The 22761-nt window shown below is 37.2% G+C and overlaps 1 protein-coding gene across 1 annotated transcript in view; it reads right to left on the bottom strand.

Moving 5' to 3' along the window:
- Positions 1–214: 214 nt before the first annotated feature.
- The window catches only part of tmem102 (transmembrane protein 102), a 65899-nt gene continuing 43352 nt past the window's right edge, over positions 215–22761 (bottom strand). The window contains exon 3 of the mRNA XM_028798444.2: positions 215–3812. Coding sequence (XP_028654277.2) covers positions 2539–3812 — 1274 coding nt within the window. The 3' untranslated portion in view covers positions 215–2538. The remainder of the gene's footprint in view (positions 3813–22761) is intronic.

The raw sequence follows: 22761 nt of genomic DNA, 5'->3' as shown, positions 1-22761 counted from the left end.
AGTAGTTGTTGTACTGTATATTTATACTTATAATATGAAAAGAATTCACAAAAATAAGCAACTGTAAAAAAAGGTACATGACAGGAAAATTTAAAGGTGATTTTTGTGAATCAGGAAGCAAAATTTGTTATTAAGTGAAATCATAACTTTGACAGAAATCTTCAAATCCAATAGTTAATATAAACATTTTCTTTTAAAGGAATTGTATAAAAAGGACATTTGTATACAACTTTATTTAAAACAAGCAGTTTACAATTATGAATAATAGGGCAGCAACTGAAGCATGAAGCAAACACTTTAAAGCTTACTGAATATGTCCACTTTAAAGCATAAAACGTTCCTGCACACTGTTCAATACCTTGAGACTGGACATGTATGATATGTTCAAAACTGCGGTCACAAATATATACTCCAGTTGTCTCAGATGTTAACATTTATGAAAGTAGTGTGGGTGTCATAAGTTCACCAAAACATTACTGTGTCAAATATTCATAATTCTATGAAAATCTTCTAATCCTTTGTTTCAACTTTCAACATTATCAATCTATTTTACATAGCACCTTTCACAGTGTGCATCATCATAAGGCACTGTGCACAGCATGAGTGAATAAAATACAAATTGTGCTCTCTTTCTAAGTTAACTTCTATTGACTGAACTAGAACAATGTCTGTGCTTCAACCTCAGAACACACTCTGTGCTAATGATCAATAAAACAGCTCACAATGAGGACCCAGCTGAACTCTACTGTAATCGGTTACTGCCCTCTAGTGTCTAACTGATCAGTTTTCCAAAATGCAGAGAGTAAGAATTGCCTGCGTATAAAGCTTTAATTTCTGAAATCAAAATATACAAATCAATTAAGTTAAATTTAAATAGATATAAAATACTTCATTGATTATAATCTAATGTTCATAATTAAAAAAATGAAACTATTAACTGAGGTAATTGGATACATTCAGCAACCATTTGCTTGCCTAGTTTGTGTAACATTGCATCAAAAATTACTTTTTTTTTTTAAATTAACACTGGACAAAACACAAGTGAAGCGGGGGGGAACACACACTAAAGGAGAACACAAAGTTATCATATTGCACTGCAGTTTACAGTAAGGAGGCACACATCAGAGATTTTCCTTATATGTACCACATATTCCAGTTTAAATGTTTCATGTTTAGATACCAAACTGCTTTCAAGAAGCACTGGCGGCTCATTTAAAAATATCTGTTAAAATGCAGCTAAACTACAAAAGCCAACAGGCCTTGTTAATCTGATTTTTCTTTTCTTTCTTTCTTTAAACTAATACACAAACGTTAGCAGTCCTCCTATTTTAAACAAAGAGCCACAGGAAAAAGTAAGTTAATGTAAATGTGCATCAAGACATACAACCATATTTTTTACAAAGATTAAATACTTCCCTTGACATGTGAACATAATCTATCCACATTTTAAAGCCTAAAAAAGCTCATTTTGCTTTAGTTAAGCAAATATTTTTGCTTTGAAAATTTGGATCATTCCAGTGTCTTTTTCTTGCAGCCAGTATATGCGCCAGCTGGAATACAGTTGGCAGAAATGTGAGATGCGGTATGTAAATCTCCACATTGAGATCCTATAAACCGTACACACGAGTCAAAAGCGGTAGCCCATCATGGCGTATAACTGTAGGTAAAAGATGGACGCTTTGGACAATATGCACTTAACGTAATAATTATGGGAAATCCTACAACACTGTTTTCTGTTAATGCAAGCCGTGATCAGCAGTTTCTTAAAGGTAGTAAAACAGACACAGTAACAATAACTTTGAGATAAACGTCAACTGAATTTACACTTAACAACCGAAATATAAATACAACAAAAATGTATCTCAACTTCAAAAACAAATGAAATTTGACTAAAATGTGTTTTACCCACATCCAGAACATTAAACGGTATTAAAAGGAACAGAGCTCATACAAGCTTTGTGACAAACAAAAACTTCTGAAATCATTGCAGCTCATTTAATTCTGAATTAAGACTCAAGCTGGGACACTTAAAAACACAACAACAACTGTCAAATTTTCTAAGGCCATCAAATTTTGAAAAGAGAAACAGTTGTACTCTTGAGGGTACTTTTTAAAAAGGCCAGGAAACCCTTGCATCACCAGGCTGAAAGTGAAGTGCCTTTGTCCGATTGCTGTCTTCGGTCATGAACATGCTACATTCAGGAGTTGTTTAATTACTGAAGACTAAATATTTAAAATATGTTTAACCATGTTAAAATTCTGAAAATTACAGTGTACCAATTTTACTGTTAAAACAGTAGTTATGATGAAACTCTTTGGTGATAATGTCTTACTGCAATGGAATGCATTTGGGCAAAGACATCCACACCTCTCGCTCTTTCTCTGATTAATCAATTTCCTCAGCTGTAGTTTCTGCCCTATAAAGAAACTCCAATATCAGGTGGTCCTAGGGCAACACAACAGTTAAGACATAATTAGGCAGGTGAAATCAAAAAAACAAACATAAGGGAAAAAAAAAATGATATCTTTGATAATACTTCAGTAGAACTTATCATCTATGCGGAAGTGTGGTCGGCTGACATCTTCTGGATTGAGGAAGACTGAAATGGATTTTCCGGGATTTTCAGTCACCAGCTGCTGCAAACGCTTTGCTAGCCGGTCATCTTCTGCAGGCCTGGATGAACCTGCACTCATCGGCCCATTCTTGAGATGACCAGTCACTTTCGCCTGTTCAATGGCTGTTCTCAAATGCTCGACAGGATCTGAACGGACACAGGCTAATTTACGTGCCAACAGGAGAACGGTAGTGTCTGATAGGTGCTCAAACATATTGCACTGTGGAAGGAAATAATTTGGACAACTTTTGTTTAAAAGTGCATGGGCGAGATCATCCAATAGACCGAGAAGAAGCCCTCCTTGGACACTGCTCTCTTTGGAAGACAAGTATGTAGAAGGAAGCCGGTCACAAGCCCAGAACATAAGAGTACGTAGGTGATAGGGGCTCACACCAGCTTTAGGACGAGCTAGAAGTTTTGAAATGATTGCTTTTGCAGCCTGAAATGCATGAGCCAAAGGCAGTGGTATGCATTTCTTCAATTGAACTTCACTGCGGGAGAAGGCCAAGCGCCACTCTTTGTCTGGTTGACTTCCACCGTTAATGCCAACCAACAGATCAGTGCTGGAAGGTGGAGAACAACAAGGCAGCAAATAGAAACCACTGATTACTTCCTCCTCTGTGATTTTGCCATCCCAGAAATGGTTTTCCATGAGCCAACCCTGAGCCACTGCTGGCCAGCCCCTGAAAGATACTACAGGAACTAGGTCATAAAGGATACGACTGGTTCCTGCAGTCAGGATCAAGGTAGTGACTGGGCCATTTCGTTCCACACGCTCTGGGACAGGGGTACCTCTTTGTGGATTCCTCCGTAGTTCGTTGACAGCCTTCAGCACAGCACCAGAAAACCAGTCTACAACTAAAGTAGGAGAGAAATAATATCCATCACTTTGATCGCCATCTTGCACACCCTTGCAGCAACTCTGCCAGCGAGATAAGGTTGCACGGTCACATAGCCGCAGGCTAAGCCAGGAGTGGCAGGGTGTAGAATGGCACATGTCCAGGGTAACTGGCTGGTTACGATCATGTAGTTTTAATGCTGGAACCAGTAAAGTGAAGTCTAGGTCATAGTCTGCTCCTTTTGCGTAATCCCCTAAACTATCAGGGCTCAAATCTAAAACACCATCACGAGTACCACCAGAGAGCAATAGGTATTCGTTTGCAATGGGTAACCTTTGATCAATCTTCTGAACAACACCTGAAAAGGGATAAAAAACAAAAAATATCAAAATTAAACTTCATTTTGCATTGATACAAGATAGGAAATCAATACTGATGCAAACTGGTAACATTGCTACTCTACATCTACACTTAAACTCACTTTAGTGCAAGGTTTGCAACACTGTTGTGAAGTTTATAGGAGAACTACTAATGTGCATGGCCAGGTACCATAAAGAAGCCTCGTAACATTTCTTAACACACTTCTACTGAATAATTTGTTAGCTGAAAGTCCTTAATGATAGCGTGTCAGAAAGAGGATATAAAGCATTGCTCATAATGGCCATTATGTTAGTCTTCATTCTCTACTCCATTACTACCTCCAGCAGGTCCAGAGTGTGCCACATAACTGAAATCAGCTTGTTGATTTGGGACTCTTCACTTTTGAAGTGATGGTACTGGCCCAAGACACCGCAGTCAAGAAAATTTCACTGACCACCAAAGAGCTACAGAACATATAAAGAATGTTATTACTCATATTAAAGACATGCAGTCTCCTAAGAAATGAGTCTGCTCTGTCCTTTCTTATATAATTCTGTGTTACTGACCAGACCAGCCTATCATTGATATAAATCCACCAAGTAGTGGACCCCTTCAAGTCCACTGCCTGAAAAGTGACAAGGCCTAGAGGCTCTTTGGTTTTGTAAAAGTCAATAAGCTGATGTCAGATTGCAGAGAATTCTGAAAGTTCTCCACCTGACTCCCATACCCTGTCTTATCCCCCTTGTTAATATAAACCCATTTGGTCAAAATCAGAGTATATCTCAAAGTGACAGGTCCTGATCTAATATTTATAGTTCAAGGTGTACAGAGTGAGCAGAAAATGAGACAAAAATGTTCCTTAGGATGCTCTAGTGTTGCTCACATCCACAACAGAAACACAGCCTTTGAGCATCACCTACTGTGGTCCATATATGCAAACTAGATACACCATGCCTCAAGACAGTTGGCGCCTTGCACTTCAGATCCTGTCAACACATTACATTCTTGTCCGTGCCAATCTTTCATTCATTCTGACACTGACTAGGAGTTTCACTATCATGACTAATAAATATTTCCAGCAGCTGATCCTACTATCTTTATACCAAGGAGGCAGTTTACATCTTTCAAAGCCAGCATTCTAGAAGTTTAAAATATTTAGTATGGTACAAACTAATTTGGAACATTGTTGCAATGCGTCTCTGGAAGCCCTTCCGACACAACATTAAAATGTAGGCTGAAGATCTGGCATTGCCATAAATGGTGTTGAAGTGTAAGATTTTCATTCTTAGGCAGGGATATTAAATTTTCAGTATCAATTTGAGTTTACCGTCACGTGTGTAATGTGTCTTTGGCTGCTTTCAAGTTTTTACTGAGACCATTCTATGGTAGTGTCTACGTTTTTACTTCAAGGACTGGTTAATGTTTGGTGAAGTGCTTTGCTTCGTTCACTATATGAATAACCACTGCTTTATAGCAAGCAAAACATTTTGAGGAAAAAAAAAATGTTTATAATCTTAAATTACTATATTATTTTATTAAAAGCTTTCAGCATATTACAAACTGCACTTGCACACATTTAAATCTAAGGAAAGACTTAACATACAAAACAGCGTGCTGCAGGATCTTTGCAGCAAAGGAGGAGGGGAGATGCCAGATGGATGGCAGGGAGTACACAATGAATGCTGCAGCTGCAGGGCGGAAATACTTGACATTTTTTTGCACTTTTTTTTCTTTTGGCAGTGTGTGAGCCAAGTAGTCATTGCTTTTATTTGAAATGTTTTCGTCCCTATTTATCAGAGGCCTACACAAGTAAATTTGGCAGAATTCAAATACAATCACAGCAACATAGTTAATCTGATTTAGCAGGATTAAGCTAAGTTACATAATTACAGCTCAGTATATGTGCATATAAAAAAGAATGACAAAAAAAGTAAATAGATTTTGGTTGGCTCTTTTTCTAATTGCCAAATGCTGCCTTCTGCATTTAATCAAAAATTTGATGTCTTCTCATTTTCTGTTTTATTTAAAGGAAATAAAATCAAGAAAACAACCACCATATATATAGGAGACAAAAAGCTAGATGGCCTATAAGAGGATTAAATCACCTAGGGAGAAAGGGCAACCAAGGTGGTGTCACTGAAAAGAAGAAATAAGACCAAGTTGTTAAAATGGTGCAAGCAGGATTCAAATCAATGTAGCATGGTGCAAGAGCTCTCAACGAATTTTCAAACAGAAAAAGCAAGCTTTTAAGAACATAATTCAGTTAAGTGAACACCTCAGCTTGTTATTGGGCATAGTGGGTTTATACAGTGAATGATGGTCTATGGGCATCACTGTGAACTTTAGTTTGTACGAATTTGACGTTTTGAAAATGTCCCTGTCTTATACCAGTCAATACAAGGATTGGCTTTGGCACACTTTGACTGTGAATTGAACAAATCAAACAAGCAAATGCATAAATTGTAATTGCCACTTACAGTCTGTTATTTTAGGACTGTGAACAGAATTATATTGAGAACAGAACCAGGAAAAGTGCTTTATTCTTGAAATGAGTGGTGGAGCCAAAAATCCATATCACATACAATCCATATCAGTACAATTTATTTGTATATGCTTTTCAGTGAAACAGTTAAAAAATAGTAAGTATCTATTTAACTGTGTCCACTGATGCACCTATTATTAATATTTTGCTACTCAAACAGGTTCAATAGCAGGTATTCACTCGATGTGATAAAAAGTGCAGATTTTTCCTTAGCCGCTTGTTCACACTGCCACCGCAGCGAAGTGAACACAGCCTCTTTCTATCCACCCTTATCCCCTGTCACTTTGAGCCACACAGCACACTGCTTAAAATTGTTAAAGGAATAGGCTCATTTATTGAACACAATGTACACACGAGCCTGCACACAAAGAAATTAACCTTAAATGCTTATACACTGACATTTGATATCAGATTTCCTTTTATATGCAAACTGTGTGATCTCCAAATGTGCTCAAATATTTTTCACTAATTCTTAACATAGTGGTAAAATGTCTTTTAATGAAATCATACTGTAAAAGAATTTCAACTGGCATATGGGCCGCTCCTACTTCCTTGACAAATAAACAGTACTGCAGCAAACAGCGGAACAGTGCAGTGTATTATTCCTGTTGCCTTACCTGTTTATTGTTCTTCTGGAATTGGCCTGCCACTAAAAGTATAACCATACTTCAGAATTTGCTGGTAGAAGAGACTGCTATTTCTTTTTGAGGAATCTGGTTTGTTATAACTAGACTAATCTATAGTAGTCTCAGTGCTCCTTAAATTTTGACGGTCTGTTACAGCAGTGTTCAACTGCTATTCTTCAGATCACAGCAGTTTTTTTCTATGTCAAGGGAAGCAAATGCTAATGGACATTCAAACTTTTAAATCAACGATTATCCAAGAAGATTTTTTGAAAGACAAAGACTAGAAATAAAATTGGGAAGCAGACCACACAACAGAGGAGAAGAAACCATTTGAAAATGTATTCTGAGTTGGGGAAGAAAGGTTGCAACCCAAAAAGTTGCCAGTTTGTTCTGTGGAAATGAAATACTGAAACATACTTTACTTACTTATAAAGACCAGAGGTTTCATTTATCACAATTTATTTAGAATACATACTGAAATTTGTGCTTTCACTCGAAAGGCAAAAGTGGGGTACGCGCTCATTAAAAAAATAACCAAAGAAAGGACACACCTATTTTATAAAATCAACCATATGTACAATGTACATCACCTGCCATGCCAAGTTTCTTTATAAATCTCAAATCAACCTAAAACATTACATGCGTGCATATGCTTTACATCACTCCTCTTCGTCATGTGTCAGTAACCATGTACAGTATGATGTAAAAAATGTCTTTTTTGAATATTCATGATCTAAAATTTGCACATGTTCCTAATTGACACCTTTACTACAAGCCAAGGAAGAAGAGAGGAAAAAAGGCAGACAGTGAGTCTTAAGTGAATGTGAACTTGAGCTATTATTTAGCTAAGTGGTGAGCCACAAAAACATTCTTTTAATACAGACAAGAGTGCGAGCAAGGGACAGCACCTGAGTAGAGAGATCAATAACAATGTGCCATCAGGGAGTGCCCAGAACACTGCCAATACATGAATTGACACAGGCTTTTGCACAGAATTGCAAGATTTTAAGAACATTCTCACTGAACTCGTAAAAAATTAAATAAATAAAATCTTCTTGCCAAGTAAATTTCAATGCTGCAATACACACAGGTTTTGCTCCTAGTGGGGAACAACAGTCCTGGTCCAATATTCATCAGTTGCCATGTTTTTCACTTGGGGTCTTGCCAACAAAGTGTCCCAAACAGCAAAGATATTTTAACCTCTGACAAAACTTCAAACACGCTTCTCTATACTCCAGCCTTCAATTGTGACTTGCGTTTGACGAAAACAGCAGGAAAAGTACATATGGAGTGGGAAGAGGATGCAGGAAAAATACAAATGCTTTGTAAGCACAAATGAGACTGTTAAAGACCCACAGAGAATATCACCTGGTGCAGGCAGCGTGTAGTGGTTAAGGCTTTGGACTTCAGACCCTGAGAATGTTGGTTCAAATGGCGCTACTGACACTGTGTGACCCTGAGCAACTCACTTGACCTGTCTGTGTACCAGTTGGAATACCAAAAAAAAAATGTAACCAATTGTACCATAAATGTTGTAAGGATAAAGTCATCAAATAAGTAAATGTGTAATGTGTAAAATGACACGGCTGCACCTCATATGCTGAACTCTGTAGGAGGGAAGGAAAAGGAACCCAATCTTCAACACAGACTTCTACTTTTAGAACAGTTCATTAGTATCTGAACACTTCTTTGAACTACACAGTAAGTTAAATGGAGGCTTTACATTTTTGACAACTGACACCCCTTAATGACCTCTGCACTCCCTTGCATAATAGCATTATCTCTGATCATCTTTCTGGACACCTAGCAAAATTTTTTATTATAATTAAAAAGGAAAACAAGAATGAAAATAAAAATTCAGTTACAAAAAAGATAAGCATAAAAAGTTCTTAATTGCCGATTCTAACAAATCTATTGTCCCCTCTCTGGACTCTTAATGGTTCTCCAGTGCCTTTACTCCCAACCCCAAGTCTTCTTGGTCACAGATCAACAATGAGCACTTACAGAGGAAAATCAAATATTTTAATATGCTCAGTCAGGAAGAATGGAACTTGTTCATGTTCTGTCATCCATCCATTCTTCCTTGCTTAAGTTTTGACTATTACACTCGTATGAAGTTCCTTTTACATATTTTTTCGAAGTACATGTCAATCCTCCCATCACAAAATGCTTAGTGCAGGCTGATGTCTTATTGTGTTAGTTCAGTTTTGGGAGGATTAGTGTAGGCCTTCTACACTAAGTGCCTCTTTGTCTGCTAAATTCAAAGCATATGAGTGCTCTCAATTTCTTTTTTTTAATGTTGTGTTCATTCCTTTTTTTTAAACCAGCTCTGTGTAAGCAGAGTGTTGATTTGACCTTGAACCTACATTGGCTGCATTTTTCCAAGAATCTGCAGTACACTGAAAATCTTCTTTTCATTTTGCTTAAAACAGATAATATTTTATGAAACTATATACTGGAAGGCCACTTTTCTCTTTTATTTCTCTGCTTTCTCTTCTGTGGTAACGTTTTGCACCACCATCACCAGATCGAGGCACTGTGCAGACACTTGTGCTGCTCGAATGAAGGTAAGTGCCCCAGCAGTCTTGACAAAGCGGTTTGTTTTTGAAATTATACTTATTAACAAAGGCATATTTGCTGCTCCTGCTAATACACTGACTGTGTTTTTAAAGCATAATACTAAATTAATAGGCCATTTCAAAAGCAGTCTTATAAGTTATTTTTTACTAATGCCTGAATTTTTAATCATAATGCATTGAATATGCATTTTTTGGGGTTAATAACTAGTATTTATCATAAAATATAATTTGTCACTACAGATATTTTTGATAACAATAAAAGCTGCTATTACCTTTTAAATGAAGAATAAAATAATTCAGTATTTATGAAAAACAAACAAAAAACTCAAAAATATATTTAAAATAAAAAATTGGTCACTGCAAACATTTTTTCTTAATTACATAAGCTACTTTGCTATCCTTTGGATTCAGCACTGGAGTATTTCCTTCAGCAACAGCCACATTTAACACAAATTAAAATGCAAATACACTTTCAATTCACATACAGTAATCCCTCACTTATCGCGGGAGATAGGTTCCAAGGCCGACCACGATAACTGAATTTCCGCGAAGTAGGGACACTATATTTATTTAATTATTTAACATGTATTTGGACGTTTTTAAACCCTCCCTGTATTGTTTACAACCCACCATTTACTCTATTAAAAACAGGGACAACTGCTAAGCAATATGAAATCGGTAGATAAGTTTACACTTACTGTATAGCAAAGTACACGTAGCAGCTTGTAGGCGGTCATGACGTCGTCGACCTTGTTGCAAAGATTCCTAAAGCAGATTCCATCCAGACTACTGCCTTATCACGTCCACTTGCAACTCGTTTTGCACCCTGGTTAAAGGACACTGCGGCCGTAGATCTTATATGCTTTTCCTCCTTTTTAAATAAAAAGAATTGATGTCCTGCAGCGGTGTAGCTGTTCCCTTCCTTCAACATATCCAAAACTTTTACCTTTTCTGCAATCATTTGCATCTTCTGTTGGTGCTTGGACACGGCCCCTGAAGTATTAGCACGTTAATGATGAATGAGTGAGATGAGACTTCCTGGTTAATGCAACACTCCGTCGCTGAGCCAATCAGCAGCACACAGGAACTTAACTGCGTGCTCTGATTGGGTAGCTTCTCAGCCATCCTTCAATAGCATCTCTTGTATGAAATCAACTGGGCAAACCAACTGAGGAAGCAAGTAAAAAGACCCGTTGTCCGCAGAAACCCGCGAAGCAGCGAAAAATCCGCGTTATGTATTTAGATATGCTTACATATAAAATCCGCGAAGTCGTGAATCCGTGAAAAGTGAAATGCGAAGTAGCGAGGGATTACTGTACAACAATTAAGTCAGAAGAGACACTAGCTTCGTATAGGGCTGTGGTAGTAGTCAGGTAAGCTGTGCGAAGGGTGGCCAGCCATGACACCTGTGCAGCTTTAAAAGGTCGGTGCGGTGGTGGCCTTCACAAGACTGTCAAATCTGTGCCATTGTGCTCAAACACTAAATTTCTTTGGGGCAGTGAGGAATGTCAACTTCTTTTTACTTTTCTTGGTGGGTCACTGCAAGCAGACCGTTCCTATTTTAATTACAGATAAACAAGAGCGACAGGATGCAGGCATAAAAACCACATCAAGTGTAAATGCAATCCAACAAAACTATGTACCGATTACAAACAATATATAAAATGGTTTTTAGAAATGTATCGGCCACCTTGGGCCATAAACATATTTTGAATACAGATGAAGTGGGCCTCAGGAGTTTTTCCATACATTATTTAAGTATTCTGTTACTATTTTCAGTTATCTCGTTTCTGCCCTATAATTTTATTAGGACCCCTAGGGGGCTGTAGCCATTCAGGTGAGAACCACTTCTCTGGAGGAACATCAGCTAGTAGTAAAACTGGTATCATCATGATTACCAAAATTACAAACCAAGACTTCAGCATTGGCACTAACATTCATTCTTCCTTTTCATGATGGTGTTCAACCATGAAATTTCTCTTTACTGTTTTCTGCGACTTGTTCCTCAAAGCTGAACTGAGCAAACATATTGGCAAGCCTATTCCACAATTCCAAAACAAGGTTATAGTAAGTTCAATGACAAGATCATTTACCAAACAAAGACATACTCACAAAAGCAGTTACAGTATTTAAAAGGCATGTTTACGTCGTTATACCACACCATCTATTACTGTGTCAGTGGAAGAGAAGATGAACAAGTCCCAAAAGATTTACTGTATGGAGCGGTCACGACTGCCACTAGACCTGCTGGAAAACCAGTTGTAAGCTACAAGGATATCTACAATGATTTCATGTCACATTAGCCTATGAAACCTGGGAAAGAATGGCAGCAAAGCACAGTGTATAGAAGAAGGACATAAAGAGAGCAGTCAAAAACACAGATGTGGAAGAGAAAACTGCTAACACATGGAGACATTAACACCCAATGACACCTTCTTTTCTTGTCGCAACTACCGCAAAGTAAGCTGCCTCAGAACTGGACCACACGGCAGCAACTGCATAAATACAATAGACTGACCATTGCACAGGACTTCTCTTAACTTACACTATAAAGACAAACACATGCTAATGAATATTATTTTGCTGCTCAAGTACATCAGACATTTAAATCAATGATTACACTTGCATATTTTTGAAAGATGAACACCCCAGATAAAACTGGGAAGCAGACCACAAAACAGGATCTCATGACATACCACTGAGAAGGCAGAAGCAATTCAAAACGTATTCCGAGCAGGGGAAGGGCTGCAACTCACAAATTGGCCTCATGAATAAACCCTTGTTAATATCCCATACTAAAATTTTGCTTACGCTCGAAAGAGAAAAATGGGGCATGCACCAAAAAAAAAAGCCAAGTTTCTTTATAAATCTCAAATCAACTTAACACTTTGCATATGCTTTTAGTCATCTGCCAGTCGTCGTGTGTCAGTACCCACATATGGTATTTATATATATATAAAAATGGGAGCAAGTGACAGGGGCTGAATGGAAAGAACAGCAGCAATAGGCCATCATGCAGTGCAGCCACCAGAACACAACATGAACTGACGCAGGCTGTATGTGCAGAATTAGGAGATATTAAGAACATTCTTATTGAACATGTAAAAATAAATAATTTTGCCAAGTAAAGGTCAATGTTGCAATACATATAAAAGTTTCTTTACGTTCGACTTGCAACATCTACCGTATATACTCGCGTTAAAGTTCTCCCGCTAATAAGTCGGTGCTTGATTTGACTGTATAATTTCCGGTATTTTATAATGTCAGTCAGATAAGTCGAATCCAGAAAACTCATGCTATTGGTCCAAGAGATTATGATATGCTAACGCCCACCTGAGAGAGTAACCTCGGCGCACACTGCCTTTTTTTTCTATGTATTGTGCCTACGTGACCACACAGTAATACCCAAACTATTCTGAAGTGATGTTTGCACTGTTTTGTGCATCTCACACCCTCATACACCTTTATCGTAAGAGCATCCCTTACTTATGATGAAGCGTTCGATCAGAAGAAAATATGAAGCTGGTTTTAAATGAAAAGTCGTTGAAGTGGCAAAAGAAATTGGTAATTGCGCTGCTGCAACAAAATTCGATGTGTCTGAGAAACTGGTGTGAGATTGGAGGAAGTAAGATATTGTTAAAAAAAAATTTCAAGTGTCGTATTTTTGAACAGGTGTACAAGTCGGGGTCTGATTTTATGATTGATTTTTCGGGACATGGCTCAGAGACGACTGCATGATTCCTGATCAGTCAGGTGGTTTATGCCGAAAAGCGCACATCGGTAAATACCTTTGTTAAAATCAGTAAGGGAATAAGGAATAGGTGATTTCTGCATGATGGTCTCTGTAATGTAGGCTCCATTTTGGTATACAACTCTAAGAGGATGAGACTACGAATTCTAAATTAGCTTATAAGTCAGTCATTACCATGAGCCAAAAAAACATTACAATCTCCATTAGCCTACCACTGGCAATATCCTCTAAAAGAGCTAACTCTGTCATTGTCTGCTATGTCCTACAACACACAAACACATAGGCTAGACACAATGGGTAATTACCGTCAAGCGTATACATTGAGTGTTAATCGACAATATTGGAGACAGAGAATTTGTCAGTTTAATTAGTTCAAGAATATCGGAATGTAACATTGAAATGCACAATGAAATTAGATTTTCTGTTCACTTCAGTGTCCTTCCACCTGCCATCACTAAAATAAACAGCAGCAAAATATCTGCATAGGACATACAGATGGTCAAAACTATGGTTTTATTTGGGCCAATACAGATCACATGTTACTGAATTGGTTAATTATGATTTTTATTCTATACCTTTATATAAAAAAAAAAAATTACATTAAGCTCCTGCATAGACGTGGAGATGTCTTATTTTCTTAATTACAGTGTTAACTTAGGTATTTTTTTATAATTTAACTATAGACCGCAGGTAATACCTATTTATTTTTTATTAATAAAATGAAATTCTGTAGGCCAATTGTTCAGTGACCATAAAAAAATACCTTTAAATATTTTAGGAGGTCTGGGCCTCCTAAAATCCACCACCAGCTCCTTGGTTTTGCTGGTGTTCAGGTGTAGGTGGTTTGAGTCGCACCATTTAACAAAGTCATTGATTAGGTCCCTATACTCCTCCTCCAGCCCATTCCTGATACAGCCCACAATAGTAGTGTCATCAGCGAACTTTTGTACATGGCAGGACTCCGAGTTCTATTGGAAGTCCGATGTATATAGGCTGAACAGGACCGGAGAAACTACAGTCCCTTGTGGCGCTCCTGTGTTGCTGACCACAATGTCAGACGTGCAGTTCCCAAGACGCACATACTGAGGTCTGTCTTTAAGATAGTCCACGATCCATGCCACTAGGTATGAATCTAATCCCATCTCTGTCAGCTTGTCCCTAAGGAGCAGAGGTTGGATTGTGTTGAAGGCACTAGAGAAGTCTAGAAACATAATTCTTACAGCACCACTGCCTCTGTCCAAGTGAGAGAGGGATCGGTGTAGCATATAGATGATGGCATCTTCCGCTCCCACCTTCTCCTGATATGCAAATTTAAGCACAATATAAAAGGCAAACATCTGATTACTTACAAACCACTATAAAACCAAATGACAGCTTTTATTGCAAAGCAGAAAGACTTATGCAACTAGTTTATTCTATTAAATGTATGTAATATATGCCACAGTTTCCATAATATGTGATAATACCGGTGTCAATTTCATACTCTTACTGATGGAATAAAACTATGCTGAAGGATGCTGGAGGAGATCTGTTTTATCCAAAAGAAGAGGTATGTCAAAGCTTGGGATAATTAAGCCAATACTTACAAAAAGGCAGACAACATACTGATGTGTGCTTTATGTACCACAACACAGAATTTCAGGTTTTATACCACAGACTGTCCAGATATTAGAAATCATTTTCCATAAGAATGATTACAGGGGGAGAACCAACACAAGGACTTTAACACATGATTACAGGTTTCAGTAATATATGGTATCAGCTTTGACTTTATTCAAATGAAAAGGGAATAATACACTGCAAGACACTCAATTACAATACATAATATACTGTAGAATAAAAAAATTGCATTATTACCACACGATCACAAAATATCACAACAGCATCATATTAGCCTGGAAATTCCCTCCTTTAATAGTTACATTTACATTTAGCAAGGCTTGACTATAACCAAAGTGTTCTAAAAACTGATTGCAGCCACTTCTATAATCATGTACAGTAGAACTCTTTTTTGAATGTGAAATCCACACCTTTGACTATTGTGAATACCAAACTAATGAAAGTAATACTAACCTTTGGTGCATCTTTTGTTTAAATAATAAGAAAATAATCTTATATATAAACATCTATGCATGGAAGTGTGTGTGTCTGTATGTCTGTCTGTCTGTCTGGCCCGAAAGTGAGAGATGAAGTCGGAGTAAGGGAACAAACTCGCTTAGCCGCTAATATACAAGAGAGGCAAGCACATCAGTAAAACAAAACCTCCAAAGAAAGAGACACTAGCTTAGCCGCTAATACAGAAGCAAGGCAAACACATGGACAAAACGGTATCCCTTTTACTTTTCCTCCCACCGCTAATACACAAGCGAGGTGAGCTCGTCTGCAAAATGAAACCTCCAGAGAAAGACAAAGTCGCTTGGCTGCTAATGCATAAGCGATGTGAGAACGTCAGCAAAACAAAACCTTCTAGGAGAGAGATGCCCAGAGTAGTTCCTTTCAATTACCTGACCTCTCTACATTTCAATCTCTTTTCTGACGATTTCAATAGTTTCTAGGACCCCATGCTTTTTACAGCACGGGCTTACACAACTAGTATTTTACAAATTATAGCTGGATAGTTATTTGAAAGATGATAAAGAAATACTTAAATACCTAAAAATGCTTCTGGCCAGTGCTATACATTGTGAAAAATGTTCGCAGAGCCCCAAGACTTTAATATCCCCATCTGGAGTGGTGTTGTATCATAGGGTATCTCTGTCCTCTGTGAAGGTCTGTTTTAATTGAGAACCCATCTTGTGAGAGACATCTGCTTTTATGGTGCCAGATTGGAAGGGGCAGGGGAATGCGGTCAGTTGATTTCTCTGACTGCCTTCTCGGAACTGTGGGCAAAGCAGAAAATACCATTAACGACAGAGGCCCCAGGCCCCCTCTTGACCCTGCGTGGTAGGGCAATTACCTTAACAGAACCCAGAAGATTGTCCCCTGGTGTGAATGCATGACACAGTAAATCCAAAGACACACAAGAGTGACTTTTTGACTTGATGACCCGACTCTCCCAATCATTTGTTGGTCAAGAGTCCTGCCTACAATTCCAAAGGTCCTTCCTGTGAGTCTTTGGGTTTCCTGCTTATGTACACTCGGATAATTCCGGAGGAAACAATTTTAACAATATTTTAGCCAAATAAATAAGCATTGGCTCTGCACATTTTCACTGACTTCTGTTATGTCATAAACTTCTTTCTCTCCATTCTGCATTAAAACATGGGAACATCAGCTTAACATTTTTTTCAGCAACCAATACAAAGTAAATGAGGTAAGGAACACATAAAAAAATAACTTTTGGGTGGAGTATTCCTTTAAAGGCTGAATAACAACTATAATTTTAAATATACTATGTAATAAAACACTAATGTCTGTATGTCCAGTTGCTCTGAGCAATCTGATCAGTCAATTGAGCTTTGGTGTAATTAATTAGTTTGGCTTTGATGACGTGATAAAAGAGGAAGCGCAAGTGTGAAATGGGGACAGAATGCAAGAAAAGTGCCTCAAAAAAACATCGAGAGAGCCGGAGAAGCAGGATTTACAGGAACACGCCTGAGAGAGGGAGCGGCTATGAAGAGAATGTTGTACACAAGCGGATACCAAGGAAAGGGCAAGTGATTGCAAATATCTTTTTAATTATTCTACTACTTGTCTTCAACAGGTAGCATGGCTATTATAACAATAACACATTTTATAGTGATGGACAGTATGAATTGTAATAAATCAAAAAAGTTGAATCAACATCAACAATAACAATCCCTGATTCAAAAATACCAGTGTATAGTTTTAGTCATTGACTCCCAGGATATCTAAACCAATGTATTAGGCTTTAAATGTGCGAAACTACTAAAGTTGCACACACCAGATCTAAATGTCTTACAAATAATTGTAGGATATAATTTATGACAGATTTATTTATGACATACTAATATACTGCACAACATACTTTAAACTTTGAATATTTATGAACTGCAAACTAAATCTATGTGTGTCCTAACTTATATGACCAAACTATCAGCACTACATCCTTTCAGATACCAGCTTGTGCTCATTTGTATTCAATTAATCATATCTGGGGTTCAGTGTTAATGCTCATGTTTTCTCAAGCCTAGCTCACTGTGTTTAGTTTGAATAAAGGGTGAAAGCTGGAAGCATGTGACTGGATGTTAGGAATAGGACTGGATGCTGTATTTTCTTTTAAAACAAACGATACTGAACATATCGGATGTAAGCTTCTTATTGTCAACAGCAGTGAATTTTTGGTATAGTTCAAGCCCAGTTATATAAAGACCTTAAAAATATATGTAGTCATTCCAAAAAACAAACTGAAAGTGAAGCAAAAAGTTCTGAAATAAACTATAATTTATTACCACCGTACCATGATAACAGAATTAACAATATTTTGAAAAGGTTTAAGTAAATTATGTCATTAAGAATGCTTTGCATTTCTGAAAAAGATATGCTTCAGATTTAGCTTCCAGGTGTTTTTTTAGCTGGTGTAAATTTGAATACTATACCCATGTAAAAGGCAAAGTAGCAGGTGTCCACAGATTAGTTTAGCTTAAGCATTTGAAAATGCTAAGTATATGGCCAATTTAAATAACTGTGTAGGATATTAAGTCACAGTACTCTTTAAGTGTTAAATGAAAAGAAAAGCAAAAAGTAAATAAATAAAATAATCACAATAAATTGACATCTTTAAGGAACATTCTTTAGTAATGTCATGAAAATCTATTGGCTCATTAGGCAAAGTTTGTTATGCTTGCCTTCACTAATTAACAACAGAAAGGCTTAAACTAAGGGAAATTTGCATTCTGGAATGGCATGGCCTGAAGACAGCAGTTTCCGCAAGCATCAACAAACTGAAAATGATCTACAATTTCTCCTAACAATTTCCCAAGTCTGATCAGCAGCTAAAGGAAACATTATTATTTGTTGAAAGTTATTGTTCCTAATGAAAGATTCATCAGTTACTAAATACAAGGGTGTTTTTATTTCCAGCCTGGTGTGTGAATGTTTAGACAGTGTGCTCTCTTTTGACAAGAAAAACTGAAATTGTTTGTGTATTATTAGTTTAAGCAGATGGTATCGTGTCTCAGTCGAAGGTCAGATATCAACTTGTATGAGTAATTGATGCAGAAATCCAGGTAACTGCAAAGGAGTTAGAAACTTCTGCCAATGTGATATAAAATAAAGTTCACCCACAGAAAGCCTGCCAGCCAGTAAGTGATAACAGACATATTTTAAATAAAGGCAAGAATGTAATTCCTTGCCATGTTGTGTTCTAAAATGTTATTCCTAGAAACAGCAAAAATTAAAGGCCAGGTATCTTACTTTTAAAATTAGCCATACCTATGCATAAAGAAACTAGTAACATACTAGAACTGGCAGGTTGCATCAAAATAAGCTATATAAAATTCTTTTCGCGTTTGAAACGGAAATTATATATGACCACGCGATATGGAAATTACGTATGACCACAGAACATATTATATAATACAGGAACTAATCACTTCGTTTGTGGACGCCATTTTTATATTGTCTTTACGAATTGTTATTTGTGTGAGAGTTATTTTACTGATATTGAAAAGAACACAAACACACCGATCTATCCCATAGAAGTGAACCCCACGTCGTCCTCTCCCTGCTCTCCTGTCTGGACTACAGCGATGAGCCGTCCACCAGCAGGCGCGTTCTGATAAAGAACTTTTATTTATTATTCGTCATGGAAACTGCCACACTGCAACTTTTTTTTAGTTGGCAGTACTTGATAGTAGAAGAGATGAGGAAAACAGCTTTGCGTCTTTCTACTTTTTAACTGCAGCAAGCTGTAAACAATGTGTCTGAGAACAAAGTGGATGCTGGGAGGCGCGGAATGTCGGGCTGCACCGCGGGGTCGAGAGCTTCGTAGTTTCGGGCAGCGTCCTCTCTTCTCGCACTGTTTGTGATACTTCAAGTGCCCCGTCAGCTCCTTGGAGAGTGGAAATCTTTGCGAATGAGTGTAATCTGCCCCATCGAAGCAGGACTCTGTTTGTAAATTACCCTGCACGACTACTTACTGTCCCTTAAGGTGAGTTCACGTCACTAAAACCCCGCAACATTCAAGGTTCCTTTTGTGATGAATTATTTTAAGAAGTAAATCAGAGGCATATAGTGCAAGGTTGTCAGGCAGAAATTTGGACGGTCACATAGAAAATTTAATTTTTATACCACAGCGGTCGTGTAGCACCTTTCACAAGGGATCTACTACCGAGAGATAATCCAAATACATTTTAGCTGCTGTTAGTACTACTTACCTCTTGTGTTATGGCGCCTTTAAAATGTAGTTTACCCCAAACCACTCCAGTTGTGCTCAATATATCTTTACTTCTTAAATGTTAATGTTTTACTGTTTAATAACTTAGACTACATTTCATTTTTTTCCCCTTGCACTCAGTGAGCGAAGCCACTGGGTAATCAACTAGTTTCCTAAACAAAAAAGATTGCCAAAAATAACAGGATAAAACGGTGTGTGCACATGTAAAACTCCTTCCTTAGTCATAGAGACAGGAATATACAATATATAATAATGTAATAGACAACTTAAAGGAAAGCTCCAGCCAAAAATTATATATTTATGTATATCATACTTAACCCATGTAGTTTCATGCTGAAAAGAGGGAGTAAAGTTTCTGTACTGTGAAGAGTTGTCCTTATCAGTTTTGCAGCATTTGTCTTAATCCGAGCAGATAGAGCATTGTGCACTTCAGAATTCATTCTGCTACTTCTGTCAGCAGTCATATCAATAAACACCAGTGACCGACTTCCATTGGCATGCCATAAATTTCCCTGTACCATGTTTCACAGATGATGTGGAATTCATTGGATCATGAGCCATTCTTTTTCTTCTCCATACTTGAGATTTACCAGTGGTTTGCAATTTGTAGTAAACCCTCTATATTTACTTTTAATTAAGTTTTCTGTTGATTGTAGACTTCAGCAATGATAGGTCTGACTTGCAGATAGTGTTCTTGGTTTGGCTAAACATTGTGAAGGGGTTCTTCTTCACCAAGAACAGAATTCTGCAATCATCCAGAAAGCTGTCTTCCATGATTATCCAGGCCTTCTGGAGTTGCTGAGCTCACCAATGCATTCCTTCTTTTTAAGAATGTGCCAAATGGCTGATTTGACCACTCCTTGTGTTTCTGCTATTGCTCAGATTGATTTGTTTTGTTTTCTCTGCCTAATGATGGCCTGTTTTTACTTGGATGGACACCTTTTTGGAATTCATATTGAGAGTTCACAGTGACAGCTTAAGAATACAAATTCCACACTTGGAATCAATTCCAGACCTTTTACCCACTTAATAGTTAATGAAAGAACTTCTCCCAACTGGCTATTGGATAACTTGTCAGTCAAATGTCCAAATATTTATGAGCCATTGAAAATAGTGAGACTATGTATATAAATGGCTGTCATTCCTAGAAGAATTAAGTGAAATTTTTGGTAAACCCCTTAAATTAAAGCTGAAAGTTCATACTTCAGTCACATAATAATTGCTTTATTTCATTGTGGTGGTGTACACAGTGAAAATGTGAAAAAATTGTGTCACTGTGCAAATTTCGTATGGACCTGACTGTAGTAATAGAATAATTACTGAATCCTTTCATTTTAAAAATGGCTCCAAGACGACAGTTTGACTTGCTACTTAAACTGCTAAATGTCCCACCTCTATCTGTCTTTACTTAACTGATACATACTGTATACTTGTTTTACTTGAGAATATTAAGGGGAAGTGCATTTAGAACAAGCCAGAGAGCAAATCTTTAGATTTTTAGAGAATGACTTCTTGGACTCTGGAACAAACTACCAAGAGTTGGAGTTGAAGCAGAAATCTTGACAACATTTAAGGAGAATTTGGATGAGATAATGGGACAGTTTAGCTATTAGCTAAATGAACAGGCTCCATGGACTGAATGGTCTCCTCTCTTTTGTCAAATTTCTTATGTTATTATGTTCTGGTTTAGATAAATGTTACATACTGGTTGTTGCTGAATTACATCTAGTTAATAAAATGAATTAATGTAGTACTTTATAAGTTTGTCTGCTGCACCTAAAAGACCAATTTAAATATCTGATTTTCTTAAAAACTTAAATCCTTGATTATAAAAAACAAAAAGCAGTTTGAAGACATTTTCAGTAATAAGGGTTGCTCAGCTCGGACATATATTGAAGTACATGTGAAACTGGAAAATTTTAACAAGCTTCTTTGGCAGTCAGACATAAACAGAAATATGGAAAAGTGCATACACTAGCATTACCTTCCAGCTTAATCCTACTAAATATAACATGAACAAAAGCGTTTTAATTTGTCTCATGTGATTTGTGTAATAAAAGACTTGCTGAAATGCAGGGAAGCATAATTAAAACTGCGTTTATCACCGTGCCAATCATCGAGAGGGAGAACAAGCAAAAGCAAATCACCTGGAAACACACAGCTGACCTTACATGACAGTTAAGAAATTGGGTGTCTCTAATTTAAGATGCTCCATAATGCTCAGGAGAGGAAGATAATACGATTATCCAATTTCAACCTGGCTAAGGTGTAGGTATAAATGCCCATACTAAGAGGTTTCATTAAAAGTTGAGACTTTGAACACAACTCTGAAGCACCCTCTGCTGGCAGAAGAAACAGCTTATAGTTTAATGAACACTTCAGATGGAAAATTCTGGAAAAAGGATTCAACGCAACAGAATAACCATTTTAATGTGCATGTATTCTACTGCTTTCTATTTTCTATATTTGGTAAGAAAAAAAGTATACATACAAATTTAATAATATTGGTCTATGTAGCATTGGTAAACACAGATATTAGATGGAATACTTTTATCTCATTTCTTATTAACAAAACTCTGTAAAGTTACTGTATTTCAAATATCACAACACCCAATGCTTTAACTTTTCCAAATCTCTCCCTCCTTTGTGAAATCAATTGTCAATTTATGATTTCAGAATTCCTGTACAACAGCCTTTGCACTGTTGTCTTCAGGCTGCCTCACATAACATAAGTGATACAAGACTTTACTACTGCTTCTGCCTGTGTACTAAACCAGAACTAGCCACTGAATTGAACTGACTTTACAACCAGTAATTACTTCTACAAACCGGCATCTCATTTACTCCCAAACCTGTCAAATATACAAGTTGGGACCCAAAAGTTTTTGGACGAGTTGATTCAAAAGAGTATTGTGCGTTACATCTAGCGGCTGACACCGTAACTACGTAGTACGATGCCTCATGTTACTGTCATACCACTCTCCAAATGATTGCTGATTGTTTGAATATTGATTAGGACACAGTTTGTCGGATTGTAACCGAAGACTTAGGAAAAAGAAAGATCAGTGTGAGATTTGTTCCTCATGTCTTG

The sequence above is a fragment of the Erpetoichthys calabaricus genome, chromosome 3 (genome assembly GCF_900747795.2).
Source record: "Erpetoichthys calabaricus chromosome 3, fErpCal1.3, whole genome shotgun sequence".
Classification (NCBI taxonomy): Eukaryota; Metazoa; Chordata; class Cladistia; order Polypteriformes; family Polypteridae; genus Erpetoichthys; species Erpetoichthys calabaricus.
The sequence above is the reverse complement of the archived record's forward strand: the minus strand, read 5'-3'. Positions and strand labels throughout refer to the sequence as shown.